This window comes from Oncorhynchus clarkii, chromosome 25 (genome assembly GCF_045791955.1).
Source record: "Oncorhynchus clarkii lewisi isolate Uvic-CL-2024 chromosome 25, UVic_Ocla_1.0, whole genome shotgun sequence".
NCBI lineage: Eukaryota > Metazoa > Chordata > Actinopteri > Salmoniformes > Salmonidae > Oncorhynchus > Oncorhynchus clarkii.
This window is the reverse complement of record NC_092171.1, coordinates 26,857,896-26,875,395: the sequence shown is the minus strand read 5'-3', so window position 1 is coordinate 26,875,395 and position 17,500 is coordinate 26,857,896. Positions and strand designations below refer to the sequence as shown.

The 17,500-nt window shown below is 42.7% G+C and overlaps 1 protein-coding gene across 1 annotated transcript in view; it reads left to right on the top strand.

Moving 5' to 3' along the window:
• The window catches only part of LOC139383354 (cysteine-rich motor neuron 1 protein-like), a 171,874-nt gene that overhangs the window by 68,855 nt on the left and 85,519 nt on the right, over positions 1–17,500 (top strand). Inside the window, exons 3-5 of the mRNA XM_071127861.1 lie at positions 16,139–16,381; positions 17,188–17,308; positions 17,434–17,500. The exon at positions 17,434–17,500 is cut by the window's right edge and continues 55 nt beyond it. Coding sequence (XP_070983962.1) covers positions 16,139–16,381; positions 17,188–17,308; positions 17,434–17,500 — 431 coding nt within the window. The remainder of the gene's footprint in view (positions 1–16,138; positions 16,382–17,187; positions 17,309–17,433) is intronic.

The window sequence follows — 17,500 nt, the reverse complement described above, 5'->3', positions numbered from 1 at the left end:
TAATCAACCATTTGGTTCGGGCACCATTAAGTAATTCAACCAGACGACTAATTTGACAGTTAAAGCTGAACAAAGAATTCAACTGTTTGTTTTTATATCCTCCTATTTTCTCTTGCAAAATGCTTTAATGAGTTGAGATGTCACATATTTTGCATTCAGTATTTTAGAGGTTGTTTGTGTTGATCCCTTGGGGCTCTCTTTCTATGACTCAGCAAGCAAGGTGTGAGGATTTCTCATCCTTTCTCACTGGCTCTATATGGAATAGCAAATAATTGCTTACATTTACAAACCTGAAGCATTGCATTTGAGTCTCTCTCAGCAGAGCAGGGCCTTGTCTATGGTTTAGTCTTACAGATTGGACAATTATCCACAGCTTTGATGTAATTAGTGGGTTGTATTAAAAATAAATGTACTTGAAATTTCCTTCACCTGGTGTTCATTATACTGTGTGTGTGTGTGGGTGCATGTATGTTTGTCACCAAGATCCAAGGGAAGTGGCCTAATCAGTTTGATTGTATTGTATCCGTTTCATTGCACTGTATACTAGATGTAATGGCAGCACTGTCTTTCTTTATTTTAACAGGCAGATTTATTTGCCATCAAGATCTTAAAGAAGGCATGGTGTGGCCAATCAATTTGATTGTACACCCATTACAATTAATTTCAAGTGCCTATTCAGATGTTTGGCAACACACACACACCAGTCTGATGTGATCAAACCCCACCAGCTGCCATTGTCGAAACACAAATCAGAGGGAGGAAGAGAAGGAAGGCATTTAAAGTGACTGCCCAGTGAAAATCTTACTTTTAAAAGTTAATATTCTGTTAACTTAAATCAAAATTATGTTGTTGACTTATCCTATACACATATTTGTGGCCAAAGCATAAATTGGAGAAAAAACATTTTTAAAAGCCTACCTCAAACTTGTATCTCAAACAGACCAATTAAAAATGCTTGCCATTTTCCCATAGAACATGTAATCTATCTGAGGAGGATGAACTGTCCAATCAGCGATCTAGTGCAGGGGTTCCCAAACATATTCCCTCAGGCCCACCTTCCAGCATTGGGGAACATCCCGCACCACATTTATGTCTATGGGCACAAGCACTGTTCATCACAAAAACTGTTCACACCCCTCTTGTTGGCTGAGAGAAAATTCTTAAGCTTTCAAAGCTTATTTCCTGCAATTCTACAGATTTTTATCATGGGGTGCGGAGAAAATGTTGCAGTTTTAAGCTAATTTTCTTACAATTCTATACATTTAGCCATCCCTAATGTGTATTAATGTCATATAAGTGACTCAAACATTACAACAAAATCTATGGGCTTAGCTAACATGGGCTAGTTGATCTGGACATTTCTGATAAGTTATAAATAGCTCTCTAAGGTATGCAATGACTGACATGACCAGAGGAAAACTGATGATGTACCCTCCAATTTCGTAAGTTGAAAAGCCGGACTGAGTTCCCACTAAAATATGTTTTTATATTGGGCCCCCGCGCCACAGTTTGGAAACCACTGGTCTAGAGGATGATGAGCTGGCCAATCAAAGGTCTATTTGCATGAATATTTTTTATTACCGGTATATGCCCACACCATTCTGTTGTTGGAGTACGCCCACACCATTCTGTTGTTAGAGTACACCCACCCCATTCCCACACCATTCTGTTGTTGGAGTACGCCCACACCATTCTGTTGTTAGAGTACACCCACCCCATTCCAACACAGAAAAACTGCTTTTTAACATACTTAATTATAATTTTTTGAAAGGGAAACTCTTTCACTCATATTCTAAGTAATTATAGATAATATATCGTAGAAATCTGAAAACATTGGGCAGTTACTTTAAATCACGAGTACATTTAAGGCTGCCCACACTGCTTCACTTGCTAGGCTAGAGATGACAGAGGTATGATTTGGAGTTGCTGCCTTCCTTCTCATTTCAAGGATACCACTATGAACTATAAAGTCTCTCTCATTCAAAGAAATATCAGAAACCAAGGTTCCTCTGGCTCATGATTTATGGAAAAGTGTGTGGTGTACAGGTGAGTAAACCTGTCTTCTGTACACAAAGCAGATCAATGAAAAGGCTATTTGCACATTACCCCAGCTTCATCCATGACATTATGATAGATGTACATTTATGATATGGACCGCACATAGCATTGACACATAGTACTGACACTCACTCCGCAGTGGTTGGGAGCTGAACACGCAGCGAGCCAGACCCCTCTACCCTCACAGATTACACATACTGACAAAAAAAAATGTATTATTTAATTTGTTATTATTATTATTAATATTATTATAATAACCATACTTTCAGTGTTTAATGACAACACCTTTAAAGCCAGACTAAGTAAGTCCCAATTTAAATGGTGCAATTTGTTTCTGGTTTAATATATCTCAAAATGTATAGATTAAATATTAATTTTCCATTTGGATCACTTCAAAGTGATACAAATTAAGGTTTTACGAAGTATAAGTACAGCAGCTTTGTTTACAAATTGCAGGTCAGATTTCTCTAGGTAATTAGGATGCAAATTGATTATTGATCTCATGCATATTCTATATGTCCCCCTGATCCATCCATGACTACAGCATCACATCAACAATACATATGTAGCTATATCCCTCTCAATCAATACAAACTAGACTTATAAATGAGAGTTGAGTGATACAGGATAAACGTGTCATTTTGCTGACAAATTAAAAATAGTGGCTCCTGGCTGTCAATCTGCCTGTCTGTGCAGATTTGAAAACACTGATGGGTCTGTTGTTACAAAGTTGCTTTGTTGTTGTTAGCTTGATCTTCTGAATGAAACTGGAATTGTGGCCGATTTTCATTCAGCAAGGGATTGATAATATTTTCCTAGTGCAACACTTGCTAGTTGGACCATATTTCAGACTTTTCAGCATGACGAAAGCCAGCAGCATCCTGGACACTAATGATAATAATTACGAAAGCCAGCTCTGTCTTCTGGTACAGTAGGTGAAGCAAGCTAGCTAACTAGCTAGCTAATTTATCTGGCTAGCAAAAATAACTACACATGCATTGCTTGCAAATGTGCATACCCTACTTGTAGGTGATTTGTTTACAGCCACATTTTTTATTTGTTTATTTTTATTTTTTCACCTTTATTTGACCAGGTAGGCTAGTTGAGAACAAGTTATCATTTGCAACAGCGACCTGGCCAAGATAAAGCAAAGCAGTTTGACACATACAACAACACAGAGTTACACATGGAATAAACAAACATAGAATCAATAATACAGTTGGAAGATCTGTATACAGCATGTGCAAATGAGGTAGAATAAGAGAGGTAAAGCAATAAATATGCCATGGTTGCAAAGTACTTCGAAAATAGCAATTAAACACTGGAATGGTAGGATCTGCAGAAGATGAATGTGCAAGTTGAGATACTGGGGTGCAAAGGAGCAAGTTAAATAAATAAATAACTACAGTATGGGGATGAGGTAGATTGGATGGGCTATTTACAGATGAGCTATGTACAGGTGCAGTGATCTGTGAGCTGCTCTGACAGCTGGTGCTTAAAGCTAGTGAGGGAGGCAACAGACTCCAGCATCAGAGATTTTTGCAGTTCGTTGCAGTCATTGGCAGCAGAGAACTGGAAGGAGAGGTGGCCAAAGGAATAATTGGCTTTGGGGGTGACCAGTGAGATATACCTCCTGGAGCGCATGCTACGGGTGGGTGCTGCTATGGTGATCAGTGAGCTGAGATAAGGCAGAGCTTTACCTAGCAGAGACTTGTAGATGACCTGGAGCAAGTGGGTTTGGCGACGAGTATGAAGCGAGGGCCTGCCAACGAGAGCATACAGGTCGCAGTGGTGGGTAGTATATGGGGCTTTGGTGACAAAACAGATGGCACTGTGATACACTGCATCCAGTTTGTTGAGTAGAGTGTTGGAGGCTATTTTGTAAATGACATCGCCGGAGTCGAGGATCGGTAGGATGGTCAGTTTTACGAGGGTATGTTTGGCAGCATGAGTGAAGGATGCTTTGTTGCGGAATAGGAAGCCGATTCTAGATTTAATTATGGATTATGGAGATGTTTAATGTGAGTCTGGAAGGAGAGTTTACAGTCTAACCAGACACCTAGGTACCTCTACCTCAGAACCGTCCAGAGTAGTGATGCTGGACGGGCGGGCAGGTGTAGGCAGCAATCGGTTGAAGAGCATGCATTTAATTTTACTTGCATTTAAGAGCAGTTGGAGGCCAAGGAAGGAGAGTTGTATGGCATTGAAGCTCATCTGGAGGTTAGTTAACACAGTGTCCAACGAAGGGCCAGAGGTATACAGAATGGTGTCGTCTGCGTAGAGGTGGATCAAAGAATCACCAGCAGCGAGTGCGACATCATTGATGTATACAGAGAAGAGAGTCGGCCTGAGAATTGAACCCTGTGGCACCCCCATAGAGACTGCCAGAGGTTCGGGCAACAGGCCCTCCGATTTGACACACTGAACTCTACCGGAGAAGTAGTTGGTGAACCAAGCGAGGCAATCATTTGAGAAAACAAGGCTGTTGAGTCTGCCAATAAGAATGTTGTGATTGACAGAGTCGAAAGCCTTAGCCAGGTCGATGAATATGGCTGCACAGTAATGTCTCTTATCGATGGATGTTATGATATCGTTTAGGACCTTGAGCGTGGCTGAGGTGCACCCATGACCAGCTTTGAAACCAGATTGCATAGCGGAGAAGGTAATGTGAGATTTGAAATTGCCGGTAATCTGTTTGTTTTATCTTGGCTTTCAAAGACCTTGGAATGGCAGGGTAGAATAGATATAGGTCTGTAACAGTTTGGGTCTAGAGTGTCACCCCCTTTGAAGAGGGGGATGACTGCGGCAGCTCTCCAATCTATGGGAATCTCAAGAGAGGTTGAACAGGCTAGTAGCAGGGGTTGTAATAATTTTGGCAGATAATATCAGAACGAGAGGGTCCAGATTGTCCAGCCCGGCTGATTTGTAGGGGTCCAGATTTTGCAGCTCTTTCAGAACATCAGCTATCTGGATTTGGGTGAAGGAGAAGTGGGGGAGGTTTTTGCGAGTTGCTGTGGGGAGCGCAGGGCTGTTGACCGGGGTAGGGGTAGCCAGGTGGAAAGCATGGACAGCCATGGAAAAATGTTTATTGAAATTCTCAATTTTTGTGGATTTATTGGTAGAGACAGTGTTTTCTAGCCTCAGTGCAGTGGGCAGCTGGGAGAAGGTGCTTTTATTCTCCATGGACTTTACAGCTTCCCAGAACGTTTTTGAGTTTGTACTACAGGATGCACATTTCTGATTGAAAAAGCTAGTCTTAGCTTTCCTGACTGCCTGTGTATTTTGGTTCCTAACTTCACTGAAAGTTTCATATCACGGGAGCTATTCGATGCTAATGCAGAACGCCACAGGATGTTTTTGTGCTGGTCAAGGCCAGACAGGTCTGGAGTGAACCAATGACTATATCTATTCCTAGTAAAAAAAAAAATTGAATGGAGCATGCTTATTTAAGATGCACTTTTAAAGACTAACCAGGCATCCTCTACTGACGGGATGAGGTCAAAGTCATTCCAGGATAGGTCAATTAGAAAGGCCTGTTCGCAGAAGTGTTTTAGGGAGCGTTTGACAGTGATGAGGGGTGGTCATTTGACCGCAGACCTATTACGGATGCAGGCAATGAGGCAGTGATCGCTGAGATCGCAGAGGTGTATTTGGAGGGCAAGTTAGTTAGGATGATATCTATGAGGCTGCCTGTGTTTACAGATTTGTGGTTGTACCTGGTAGGTTCATTGATCATTTGTGTGAGATTGAGGGAATCAAGTTTAGATTGTAGGATGGCCAGGGTGTTAAGCATGTCCCAGTTTAGGTCACCTAGCAGCACGAGATCAGAAGATAGATGGGGGGGGCAATCAATTCACACATGGTGTCCAGGGCACAGCTGGGGGCAGATGGTGGTCTATAGCAAGCAGCAACGGTGATAGACTTGTTTCTGGAAAGCTGGATTTTCAGAAGTAGAAGCTCGAATTGTTTTGGTACAGACCTGGATATTAAGATAGCCTGCAGAGTTCTATCTCTGCAGTAGATTGCAACACTGCCCCCTTTGGCAGTTCTATCTTGGCGGATAATGTTATAGTTAGGGATGGAAATTTCTGTTTTTTTTGTGGTTTTCCTAAGCCAGGATTCAGACACGGCTAAGACATCCGGGTTGTCAGAATGTGCTAAAGCAGTGAATAAAGCAAACTTAGGTAGTAAGTTTCTAATGTTAACATGCATGAAACCAAGGCTTTTACGGTTACAGAAGTCAACAAATTAGAGCAACTGGGGAGTAGGAGTGGAGCTAGGCACTGCAGGTCCCGGATTAACCTCTACATTACCAGAGGAACAGAGGAGAATTTGGATAAGGGTACAGCTAAAGGCTATAAGAACTGGCCGTCTAGCACGTTCAGAACAGAGAGTAAAGGGAGCAGGTTTCTGGGCATGATAGCATAGATTCAAGGCATAATGTACAGACAAAGGTATGGTAGGCAGAGAGTACATTGGAGGTAAACCTAGGCATTGAGTAATAAAGAGAGATATAGTCTCTAGAGACGTTTTAACCAGGTGATGTCATCGCATATGTGGTAGGTGGAACAACATGGTTGGTTAAGGCATATTGAGCAGGGCTAGAGGCTCTACAGTGAAATAAGACAGTAATCACTAACCAGGACAGTAATGGGGTTCCGTGCCCTGTACCGGCAGTAGAAGGGGTCTGGATATTGTAGCTGATGAGTGGGCTTCAGGAGTAGCCCAGGAGCCCTAGCCCGGGAGATGGGTCTAGCATGGGCTAACCCCAGTCTAGTTGGTGCTTGCTCCGGGACGGAAATGTTAGCCAGGAGTAGTCAACCCGGGTTGCAGTTAGCTAGCTGCCATGATCCAGATGAAATTGTTCAGAGTTTGCAGGGGATATGGAGATAAAATATAGGTCCAGTATGCGCTGGTTTGAAACGCGTTGTACGAACTGGCGAGAGCTTTCCGAGCTAAAGGTTAGCTGATGACCAGAGATCGATCTCTACTGTCAAATCAATTACAAGAAAGATTTTGATTATCTAAGACCGATTTTTTTGAGTTCTTACAACTCAGAAACCGTATTCAATCGCTTCAACAGAGTCAACAGAGCTGACTGATTAGCTGGTAGCTAGTTAGCTAGCTAGCTTCAGTTGAGGTATTCCAGTTCGAAGTTAAATAGAAATACTTTAGAAAAAAAACAGATCCACACCACATTGGGTGAGGCAGGTTGCAGGAGACTATGTTGAAGTTGAGGTTAAGGAGAAATATGAAAAATATATAAAAAGATGTATACATGACGAGACGAGACAAGACAAAGACAAAGACGTCTGACTGCTATTTTACTGCTGTAATGTTTATATCTAGCTGACTCCACTTGTAAATTGTCATTTTAATACAGTAGAGTAACCTTCATACTTGTTGTAGGCTACAAGCAAATGTGAACACCAGCTGTCTGGTACTGACTGATGGAAAAGTGGCTGGCACAGCGGCCGCTTGAGAACTCTCATATAGAGCACGTTATGAAGAGTTGCCTGGATTTGTTTTGTCGCCCCGACAGTTTAACATTTCATAATCCCAAATGACGTAAATGAACATTTACTGAGTCTGGCTTCAAGTCCTGGTTCCAAAGTAGCATCATGAATTTTGAACATGCATCCTATGATCGATCTCTACTGTCATTCATTCAATTACAAGAAAGATCTTTGAGTTCATACAACTCAGAAATCGTATTCAATCGCTTCAACAGAGTCTGGTTGAACCTAAAACATCTAGCACACAAAAAATACTGAAAGAAGCTTATTCTACACCAAAGAAGTTGATTGCCAAGTTATATCAAGGATTTATTGAAACTCTACCTGATGGTTCAGCACCTATAAGGGGAAAAAGGAAGAAATTGATATGTGAAAATGTTCATACCTGCTCCTACAACCAAAGACAAACTACTGCAATTTAAGATAATTCATAGGACTTACTACACTCCTGCTGGAATGCATGTAATGCACACAGAAATGTCACATCTGTTGGAGATGCAAAAAGCACAAAGGAACCCTATTATATGTGCTGTGGACATCCTTTTGGGATAATGTACACTACTGTTGAAAGGTTTGGGGTCACTTAGAAATGTCCTTGTTTTTTAAAGAAAAACGACTTTTTTGTCCATGAAAATAACATAAAATTAATCAGAAATACAGTGTAGACATTGTTAATGTTGTAAATTACTATTGTAGCTGGAAACGGCAGATTTTGAAATCTAAATAGGCGTACAGAGGCCCATTATCAACCATCACTCCTGTGTTCCAATGGCACGTTGTGTTAGCTAATCCAAGTTTATCATTTTAAAAGGCTAATTGATAAAAAAAAAACTTTAGCAATTATATTAGCACAGCTGAAAACTGTTGTCCTGTTTTAAAGAAGCAATATAACTGAAGATCTCGTACAACGCTTTGTACTACTCCCTTCACAGAACAGCACAAACTGGCTCAAACTGGCTCTAACCAGAATAGAAAGAGGAGTGGGAGGCCCCAGTGCACAACTGAGCAAGAGGACATGTACATTAGTGTCTAGTTTGAGAAACAGATGCCTCACAAATCCTCAACTGGAAAAACTATTACTATTGTAAAAAACAATATAAAAAAACACGTGGACTGAGCTGAAAACTAGAATCAGTGCCTAATGTTCAGGTCTATTTGTAATGTTCTGCTCGCTAAAAACAATTTATATTGAAGTAAACCCAATGTGTCATACATGGGTAGCTACTGTACATTATTTAAGGGAGTAATATGAAAATAGGTTTTCTGATGATACACTAAGAAAGAAGCAGGAACATAATGTCAAAGGATTAATAGATGAATCAGAACAGAGTAGATGGATGAGAAAGAGAAGGTTCGAGCCATGCCATTGCTTTTAAGGAAATATTCAGCCCATTGAAATAGAAATCCACAATTGGGTCAGGAAATGCATTTTCAGAACTAACAAAATCGATAAACAAAGAAAATGCAGATACAAAATGTTCTCTGCCTTTTGCATGTGAAAAATACTCTTTGACGTTTACATGTGCTGCTACACTGAACATAGAGAGAGGAGGATTTGACTGGCAAAGGATTTGACTGGCAACATTTAATTGGCAATTTGCTAGCTACATATGTTAACACGTTGAGTAGGTCTCTACAACACACTGCTGAAAGGTTATTACATTACACACATCCACTGTGGTTCCTACTATAGCTGGATGTGTGTAATGTAATAACCTTTCATAATGAATTTTAAAAAACTATATTTGAATGTAGACATCTGAATGTAGACACCCATATGGAGTCAATGACTAAAATGAGGTACCAATATTCACTTACCAACTGTAAGTGAATTGTTGCCATCTATTGATCTGATTGAACTTCCCAGCTAGCAGGCAAAACTGGTTGAACTTCCCAGGTACAGTAGCAGGCAAAACAGGTTGAAATGACGTCATTACAACATTACAGTTTTGTCCGCTGGGTTGTTAGTGTGATCAGAAGAGTCCATTTTACCATCCTCTGACATTCACAGATGCTCTTAACCAGAGCATCTAGCAGACCTAAAAGTGTCATAGGGTCAGCAACGAGTCAGGTCTAAGTGAAGGAGTAATAGGATGTTGTTACCATACCAACATCAATTGGTCCATTTCTTCCAAAGATGTTGTTTACTTCCAAAGTTGTTGTTTTCTTCACATATGTTCCATGGGTAAACCATGTCATTTGATATCCATTTTGCATTGACCTTTTTACCTTCAGCAGTAATGTTTCCACCGTCCTTTTAGTGAGCGGTCCATAGTGAACTCTGAGATGTGATACAGCTGTATAATCACACAAACACAGTCGTTAAATATGATCTGGTCTTATCTCTTCCGTAGCTCCTCTTTTGTAGTTTCTTGCATTGTGCTCCCAAACAGTCTCCTTCATCTAATATAACCTAATTATCCTCCTCCGCTCAGAATCACTGCTCTCTTTGAGGGCCTTCTTTCTATCTTTCTCTTTTTCTTTCTTTCTTTCTCTCTCAGACATCACCCAGAATCAGTAACCTCCAGTAGAGAGACAGAATGGATGCATTTAATACTGCGAATGTGCTTTTCTAAGAGCCAATGTAAAACAAGTTAGTACAAAGGTGGATTCTATAGTACTTTTTCCACTATTTTCTATACAGATCTGAAGTCTGGCCTAATATAAAAAGTTAGGTGATGCTAATTGAACACAGGTATCTCAATCAAACCGTAATTAAAGAGTCTAGAATCATTATCGTGTTTTCTCTTTCAGCTGTTTCCTACTTTGTTGCTTTATGCTGGATCCTGATAGGATTTGAAAAAGAGATACAACAGAAAGCTGCCCTTGCCTTTAGGATTTTTGCTAGGCTGCAGTCATTTGAGAATTCTAGATTGGCCTTATCAGACAGGCCCTTTGCTGAGGTAGCTGGAGCCTGTCTTCACAGTGAAGCTCTATTCTGTGTAAGTTCAACTTGACCCATCACAGACAATCAATATACCACAGAAGCTTTCGTCCAACCCGATGTGAAACTTTCTTTTCTTTTTTATTCTTCAAGCCCAACAAAAACAACAAGAACAACACATCAAAGCTAGTCTTACCAAGTAGGCCTGCTTCCATCAGAAAGATCTAACATTCTAGATGTGCCTCCAGAGCTTCTGCCTAGCTCTGTTCCTTGCTGCCATGCCAGATTTGGAGGCTGTTCTAAAGTGAATTAGCTTTTAATTTGCAGTGTTTGACTTGTACATGTTCTTTTTTTACAAAATAATTTGGGCCAGGACAGTCCACTCAGTAACAATTGCTACTGTTATCCAGGGAGTTCTGGGTTCCATATAATTAATACAAATGTACACATCACATAACAATGATGTTACACAGAAGCATATACAGCATACCCAGTAGCATGCGTACCAACGCACAGCTAACACAACATACACAGAATGACACATCAGACGCAATTGCATAAATACAAAATGACACGCAGTGGTCCAAAGAACTGCAGACTGCCTGAGAAAGCATGTTTTTAACTGATGGTTTTGCCAGCAGGTACGTTTCCCATTGTTTATAGGCTTTGGCTGGTGCACTCCCAGAAGATGGGTGGAGATTCACACCTGAACAGGCCTGACATGTATTCAGGCAGTTTGTGCACTGTCACCTTGAAAACAGTCACTAGGGTGTTGTCAGTGAACCTCTGTTTTATGCGATCCCTACATGAATGCCCTGTTATGATATGAGCAGCCCTGTTGATGATACGCTGTAGCTAATTTAGGGATGGACATGAGTAATCCAGTATTCTGGTACTGAAATGGACGTTAAAGTTTAATCTTTAACCAGAGATAAAAATAAAAAACAGGATTAAAAAACTATTTAGTGGAATGTGCTTTGTGGCTGCGCGATCGGGCAAATTAAATAAAATTTAGTCTAGAAGACAACGTTAATTTACTTTGAGTCTAGTGTTCCACTTCTAAATGTGCGGGGCACAACAAAAAATAAACCAAGCCAGGCATCACACCATTCTTCTCCCTAAACTCCCTTTCCCCTTCGTGTCTCATTCATTCAATTACATTCCGACCACTCCCTCCACACCAGCTCCCGTTAGTCCTACTGTTAGGTGCCTCCTAAGAAGAGGTAGGTTCAGGATAAACAATCGTTTATTGAAAGTCCCAACACAACAACAACAGGTGGGGAAACACACCCAACGAAGTCGCCACACAGGGAAATAACACGGAGGAGAAACCTCTACTCCTAATTACCATCCAAACGGTACGACGACCGTGAGAAAAAACCCTGTGGCGCAACCACGCACCCCTAACAGAACAACAACAGCAAATAATCCCGCACAAATAATTAGCAGGCAGCGGAGGTTAATAAACCCACCGAAATTAACTACGGTAATAGGACACAGGTGTAAAAAAAAAAAGACAGACACAAACGAAAAGGAAAAATGGATCGTGACAGCTAGTAGGCCGGTGGCAGCGACTCACTGGCCTAATATGGTGACAAGATGCGGCGTTATGAGGAGGCAGCACGGCAGCAAGCCCGAGAGGCAGCCCCAAAAATGTATTGGGGGGGCACACGGGGAGTGTGGGCTAGAGTGGGCATCGAGCCAGGTGCCATGAAGCTGGCTCAGCGCATCTGGTCTCCAGTGCATCTCCTCGGGCCGGGGTACATGGTGTCCCCGGTTCACCAGCACAGCCCAGTGCAGGCTATTCCACCTCACCGCACTGGCCTGGCTACGGGGAGCATTCAACCAGGTAAGGTTGGGCAGGCTCGGTGCTCAAGAGCCCCAGTGCGCCTTCACGGTCCGGTTTATGCGTTGCCACCTCCAAGCACCAGGTGGCAGCCCCCCGCACCAGGCTGTCTCTCCGTCTCCTTCCTACAGGTGCTTCCGCCTGCTCCCAGCGCTGCCAGGGTCTCCCGTCTGTCCTGAGCTGCCAGAGTCACCCGTCTGTCCTGAGCTGCCAGAGTCACCCGTCTGTCCTGAGCTGCCAGAGTCGCCCGTCTGTCCTGAGCTGCCAGAGCCGCCCGTCTGTCCTGAGCTGCCAGAGCCGCCCGTCTGTCCTGAGTCAGCCAGGAGCTGCCAGAGCCGTCAATCAGCCAGGAGCTGCCAGAGCTGTCAGTCAGCCAGGAGCTGCCAGAGCCGTCAGTCAGCCAGGAGCTGCCAGAGCCGTCCGTCAGCCAGGAGCTGCCAGAATCGCCCTTCATTCCGGAGCTACCGGAGTCTCCCGCCTGTCCGGTGCTGCCGGAATCTCCCGTCCGTCCGGTGCTGCCGGAATCTCCCATCCATTCGGGACCCGTGCCTTGGGTCCCCAGTCCGAGGTCGGCGGCGAAAGGTCACCGCGTTAAAGAGCCATGGAGGCGGGTAAAGAGGCGGAGAAGGACTATGGTGGAGTGGGGTCCATGTCCCGCGCCAGAGCCGCCACCGCGGACAGACACCCACCCAGACCCTCCCCTATAGGTTTATAGGTTTAGGTACTGTCACGTTCTGACCTTAGTTTTTTTGTTATGTCTTTGTTTTAGTATGGTTAGGGTGTGAGTTGGGTGGGTTGTCTATGTTCGTTTTTCTATGTTGTGTTTTGAGTTTGGCCTATGGTTCTCAATCAGAGGCAGGTGTCGTTAGTTGTCTCTGATTGAGAATCATACTCAGGTAGCCTTTTTCCACCTGTGTTTCGTGGGTGATTATTTTCTGTTCTGTGTTTTATGTATGCACCGTACAGGACTGTTTTGGTTTCATTTCGTTCTCTTTGTTGTTTTATTCTTTAGTGTTCTGAGTTATAAATAAATATAATGAACACTTACAACGCTGCGCATTGGTCCTCCGATCCTTCTTACTACTCCTCCTCAGAAGAGGAGAACGAGAATCGTTACAGACAGTTGTATAAATTACCATGAAATGCTTTCTTACAAGCCCTTAACCAATAATGCAGTTATAAGAAAATAGAGTTAAGAAAATATTTACAAAATTAACAAAAGTAAAAATAAAAAGTAACATAATAAAATAACAGTAATGAAGCTATATACAGGGGGTACTGAGTCAATGCACGGGGGGTACAGGTTAGTCGAGGTAATTTGTAAAGTAAAGTGACTAGAGTAGTGTAAAGCTCCGCTGGAGTAGTGTAAAGCTCAGCTGGAGTAGTGTAAAGCTCAGCTGGAGTAGTGTAAAGCTCAGCTGGAGTAGTGTAAAGCTCAGCTGGAGTAGTATAAAGCTCAGCTGGAGTAGTATAAAGCTCAGCTGGAGTAGTATAAAGCTCAGCTGGAGTAGTATAAAGCTCAGCTGGAGTAGTGTAAAGCTCAGCTGGAGTAGTGTAAAGCTCAGCTGGAGTAGTATAAAGCTCAGCTGGAGTAGTGTAAAGCTCAGCTGGAGTAGTATAAAGCTCAGCTGGAGTAGTGTAAAGCTCAGCTGGAGTAGTATAAAGCTCAGCTGGAGTAGTATAAAGCTCAGCTGGAGTAGTATAAAGCTCAGCTGGAGTAGTATAAAGCTCAGCTGGAGTAGTGTAAAGCTCAGCTGGAGTAGTGTAAAGCTCAGCTGGAGTAGTATAAAGCTCAGCTGGAGTAGTGTAAAGCTCAGCTGGAGTAGTGTAAAGCTCAGCTGGAGTAGTATAAAGCTCGCCGCCATTGGAATCTGGAGCAGTGGAAATGCGTTCTCTGTAGTGATCAAATCTCGGTTTGGCGGATGCCAGGATAATGCTACCCGCCCCAATGCATAGTGCCAACTGTGAAGTTTGGTGGAGGAGGAATAATGGCTGTTTTTCATGGGTCAGGCTAGGCACGTTAGTTCCAGTAAAGGGAAATTTTAACATACAATTACATTCTAGATGATTCTATGATTCAAACTTTGTAGTTTGGGGAAGGCCCTTTGATGTTTCAGTATGACAATGCCCTCGTGCACAAAGTGAGGTCCATACAGAAATGGTTTGTTGAGATTGGTGTGGAAGAACTTGACTGGCCTGCACAGAGCCCTGACCTCAACCCCATCGAACACCTTTGGGATGAATTGGAACACTGACTGCGAGACAGGCCTAATCGGTCAACATCAGTACCCGACCTCACTAATGCTCTTGTGGCTTAATGGATGCAAGTCCCTGCAGCAGTGTTATTTTTTATATTTGAGATTCTTAAAAGGAGATGGTTTGGGATGAGTTGGACCGCAGAGTGAAGGAAAAGCAGCCAACAAGTGCTCAGCATATGTGGGAACTCCTTCAAGTCTGTTGGAAAATCATTCCAGGTGAAGCTTGTTGAGAGAATGCCAAGAGTGTGCAATGCTGTCATCAAAGCAAAGGTTGGCTACTTTGAAGAATTTCAAATATAAAATATATTTTGATTTTTTTAACACTTATTTCGTTACTACGTAGAAAATAGTTAAATATTAAGAAAAACCCTTGAATGAGTAGGTGTGCCCAAACCTTTGACTGGTACTGTAAATGTTTTCAAAATTTCTCCAGCACTGATGTAAGGTCATTTATGTAAATGGAGAACAGTAGGGGTCCAAGCAAACTTGTGGGATTCCATTCCCCACAGGTTCCTGGCCTGACTGCGTGCTCTGCAGTTTGGTGTACTGACTCCTCTTCTGTAAGTATGATATGAAACATTTGATTGCAGTGGTGTCAAAGCCTAATTTTGCAAGCTTCCTCAGGAGCTTGTTGGGGTGAACAGTGTTCACCAGCACCAAGAACAGTGCTGCTGTGTCCTCCTGGCTGTTACAAGCCGACTTGATGTTCTACACAACTCTTTGCACTGCAGTAGATGTGCTGTGTATCTTCCTAAAGTGACTTTGATAGGTTGTTGAGTGAGAAATAGTTGACAACCTGTGTGTGCACCAGCCTTTCCAGCACTTTGGAGACAGCACAATTCATACTGGATGGTAGTTGGCCATATCCGATTGTGTGTGCGTCCCACTTTCGATTTTGTGTTAATGGGTTTGTGTGCGCGCATGTCACATCTGATTGTTTGTGTGTTCAGCTTTCTGCCTGTTAGCCTCCTGCATCTGTGTGTTATCCGGAAAGTGAGGGCATTAGTGCGCCATACCTCTCTCAGTTCCTGTTTGTTTGCTGTACTCATAATTTCAGCAATTTACATTTTCACTTCATTCACGTTCACGTCAATGTTGAATGCTTGTTTTACCTGCCCATCTGATGCACTTTTATACTTCCTTCATCTAGCTCTCTGTTTAAATAAAGTTTGGAGTCAGAAAGAAACTGCTGTGCTTCTGATGGAAAAGTGTCTTTACTGATTGTGTGTATAAAAGTTTGGACTTTGACCTGAATGGTAAATAGTCAATTCGATTGACTCCCAGCCGACACATTTTAGGTCCTTGAATGTCCTTTGTAGGTTCTTAAAGGTTAGCAATAACGTTCCCGATTCCTCTAACGTCCATTTGCTGAATGTTCTGGGTGTCCCAACAGTGTTCCTTTCAGAAACATTCCCTGAGAAATACAGACATGTTTTAAAGTTTCAGTTTGAAATTACTTGAAATGTTTTTACCCATTACACTAAAAATAACAGCCAGGGCAGATTATTTAATCTGTAACGGTACAAATATTGTCTTAAAGCTACAATCAACAATCTGATCTCTCTCTCTCTTGCAGAGGAGCGGCCTGACTGTTCCAAGGCGCGGTGTGAGGTGCAGTTCTCACCCCGCTGCCCTGAGGACGCGGTGCTAATCGAAGGCTACGCACCCCCTGGAGAGTGCTGTCCCCTGCCCAGCCGCTGTGTCTGCAGCCCTGCAGGGTGCCTGAGGAAGGTGTGCCAGCCTGGGTACCTCAACATCTTGGTAGCCAAGAGCTCTGGAAAGCCTGGAGAATGCTGCGACCTGTACGAGTGCAAACCAGGTACACTAGCTACCAATAACAATTTCTAGCAACTATTTGTGACATGGCAATATTGTTTTATGATTCTGATACTTAGCTCATTGTAGTAATAATAATAATAATAATAAATATTATTATTATTATATTCCATTTTCTGAACGCATTTCCCAAGCACAATGCCCAAATTGTAGGCTACATATGAATGTGTTTACAGTCATGAATGGCAGCTGCATCCTTCCGACAGTGGTTTATCACCTCGAGTTGTGGTGTAATGAAGGCCCTAGCCCACAGAAGGAGTGGTTGCCAGGATAGGAATGTGCTGGTGCCGTGATCTCCCTGTTCACATAAACAGACAGCATGACATATCACGTTGCAGTTAAAATACTGACACGTCTGTTTTCTTAACACACGATACTCCCAATGTGTTCTTCTACAAGATATTTCATGGTTGTCTCTGTGTTATGCCCCCCCTACAGGTATGCTATCTTAATTTGATCACTCTGTGATCGCAGAAAATGTTTCTGCATTGCAGGAAATGTAAATTGTAGTCTATTCGAGGTTTAAAAAGGCTTTTAAAGTTTGTAATTTCCACTTAAAAATGTCAGACTTGATTTCCCCTTCCGAATAATGTATCAACCCCTACAAAAATGTCCATTAATAATTCACATTTCCTGTTGCTGCAAGATTGTTTTCCTGCTGTGAGAAACTGTTCAAATTAACATACCTAATGCAGCTCTGATGACTCTCTCTGTGTTGTGTCCTACCTAGGGTTTAGTGTGGACTACAGCACTAATGGTTGTCTCTGTGTTTTACCCTACTGTACCTAGTGTTTAGTGTGGACTGCAGCACAGTGGAATGTCCTCTTGTCCAGCAGGTTCAGTGTCCACCAGACAGTTATGAGACCCAGGTGCGTCTCACCGCGGACGGCTGCTGCACCCTTCCCACCAGGTGTGCCTCGAACTTCCCCTGAATGCAACAATCAATGCACTTTCTTTGGCTGTTATATAAAGTAGTCAGGTATGAGGGTGTATCCATCTGATGTTTACTAACTCTACGAATCCCCTTCTCTCTAGGTGTGAGTGTTTGCCTGGTCTGTGCAGTTTCCCGCAATGCACCGTGGAGAGCTCCCCCCAGGTGGTC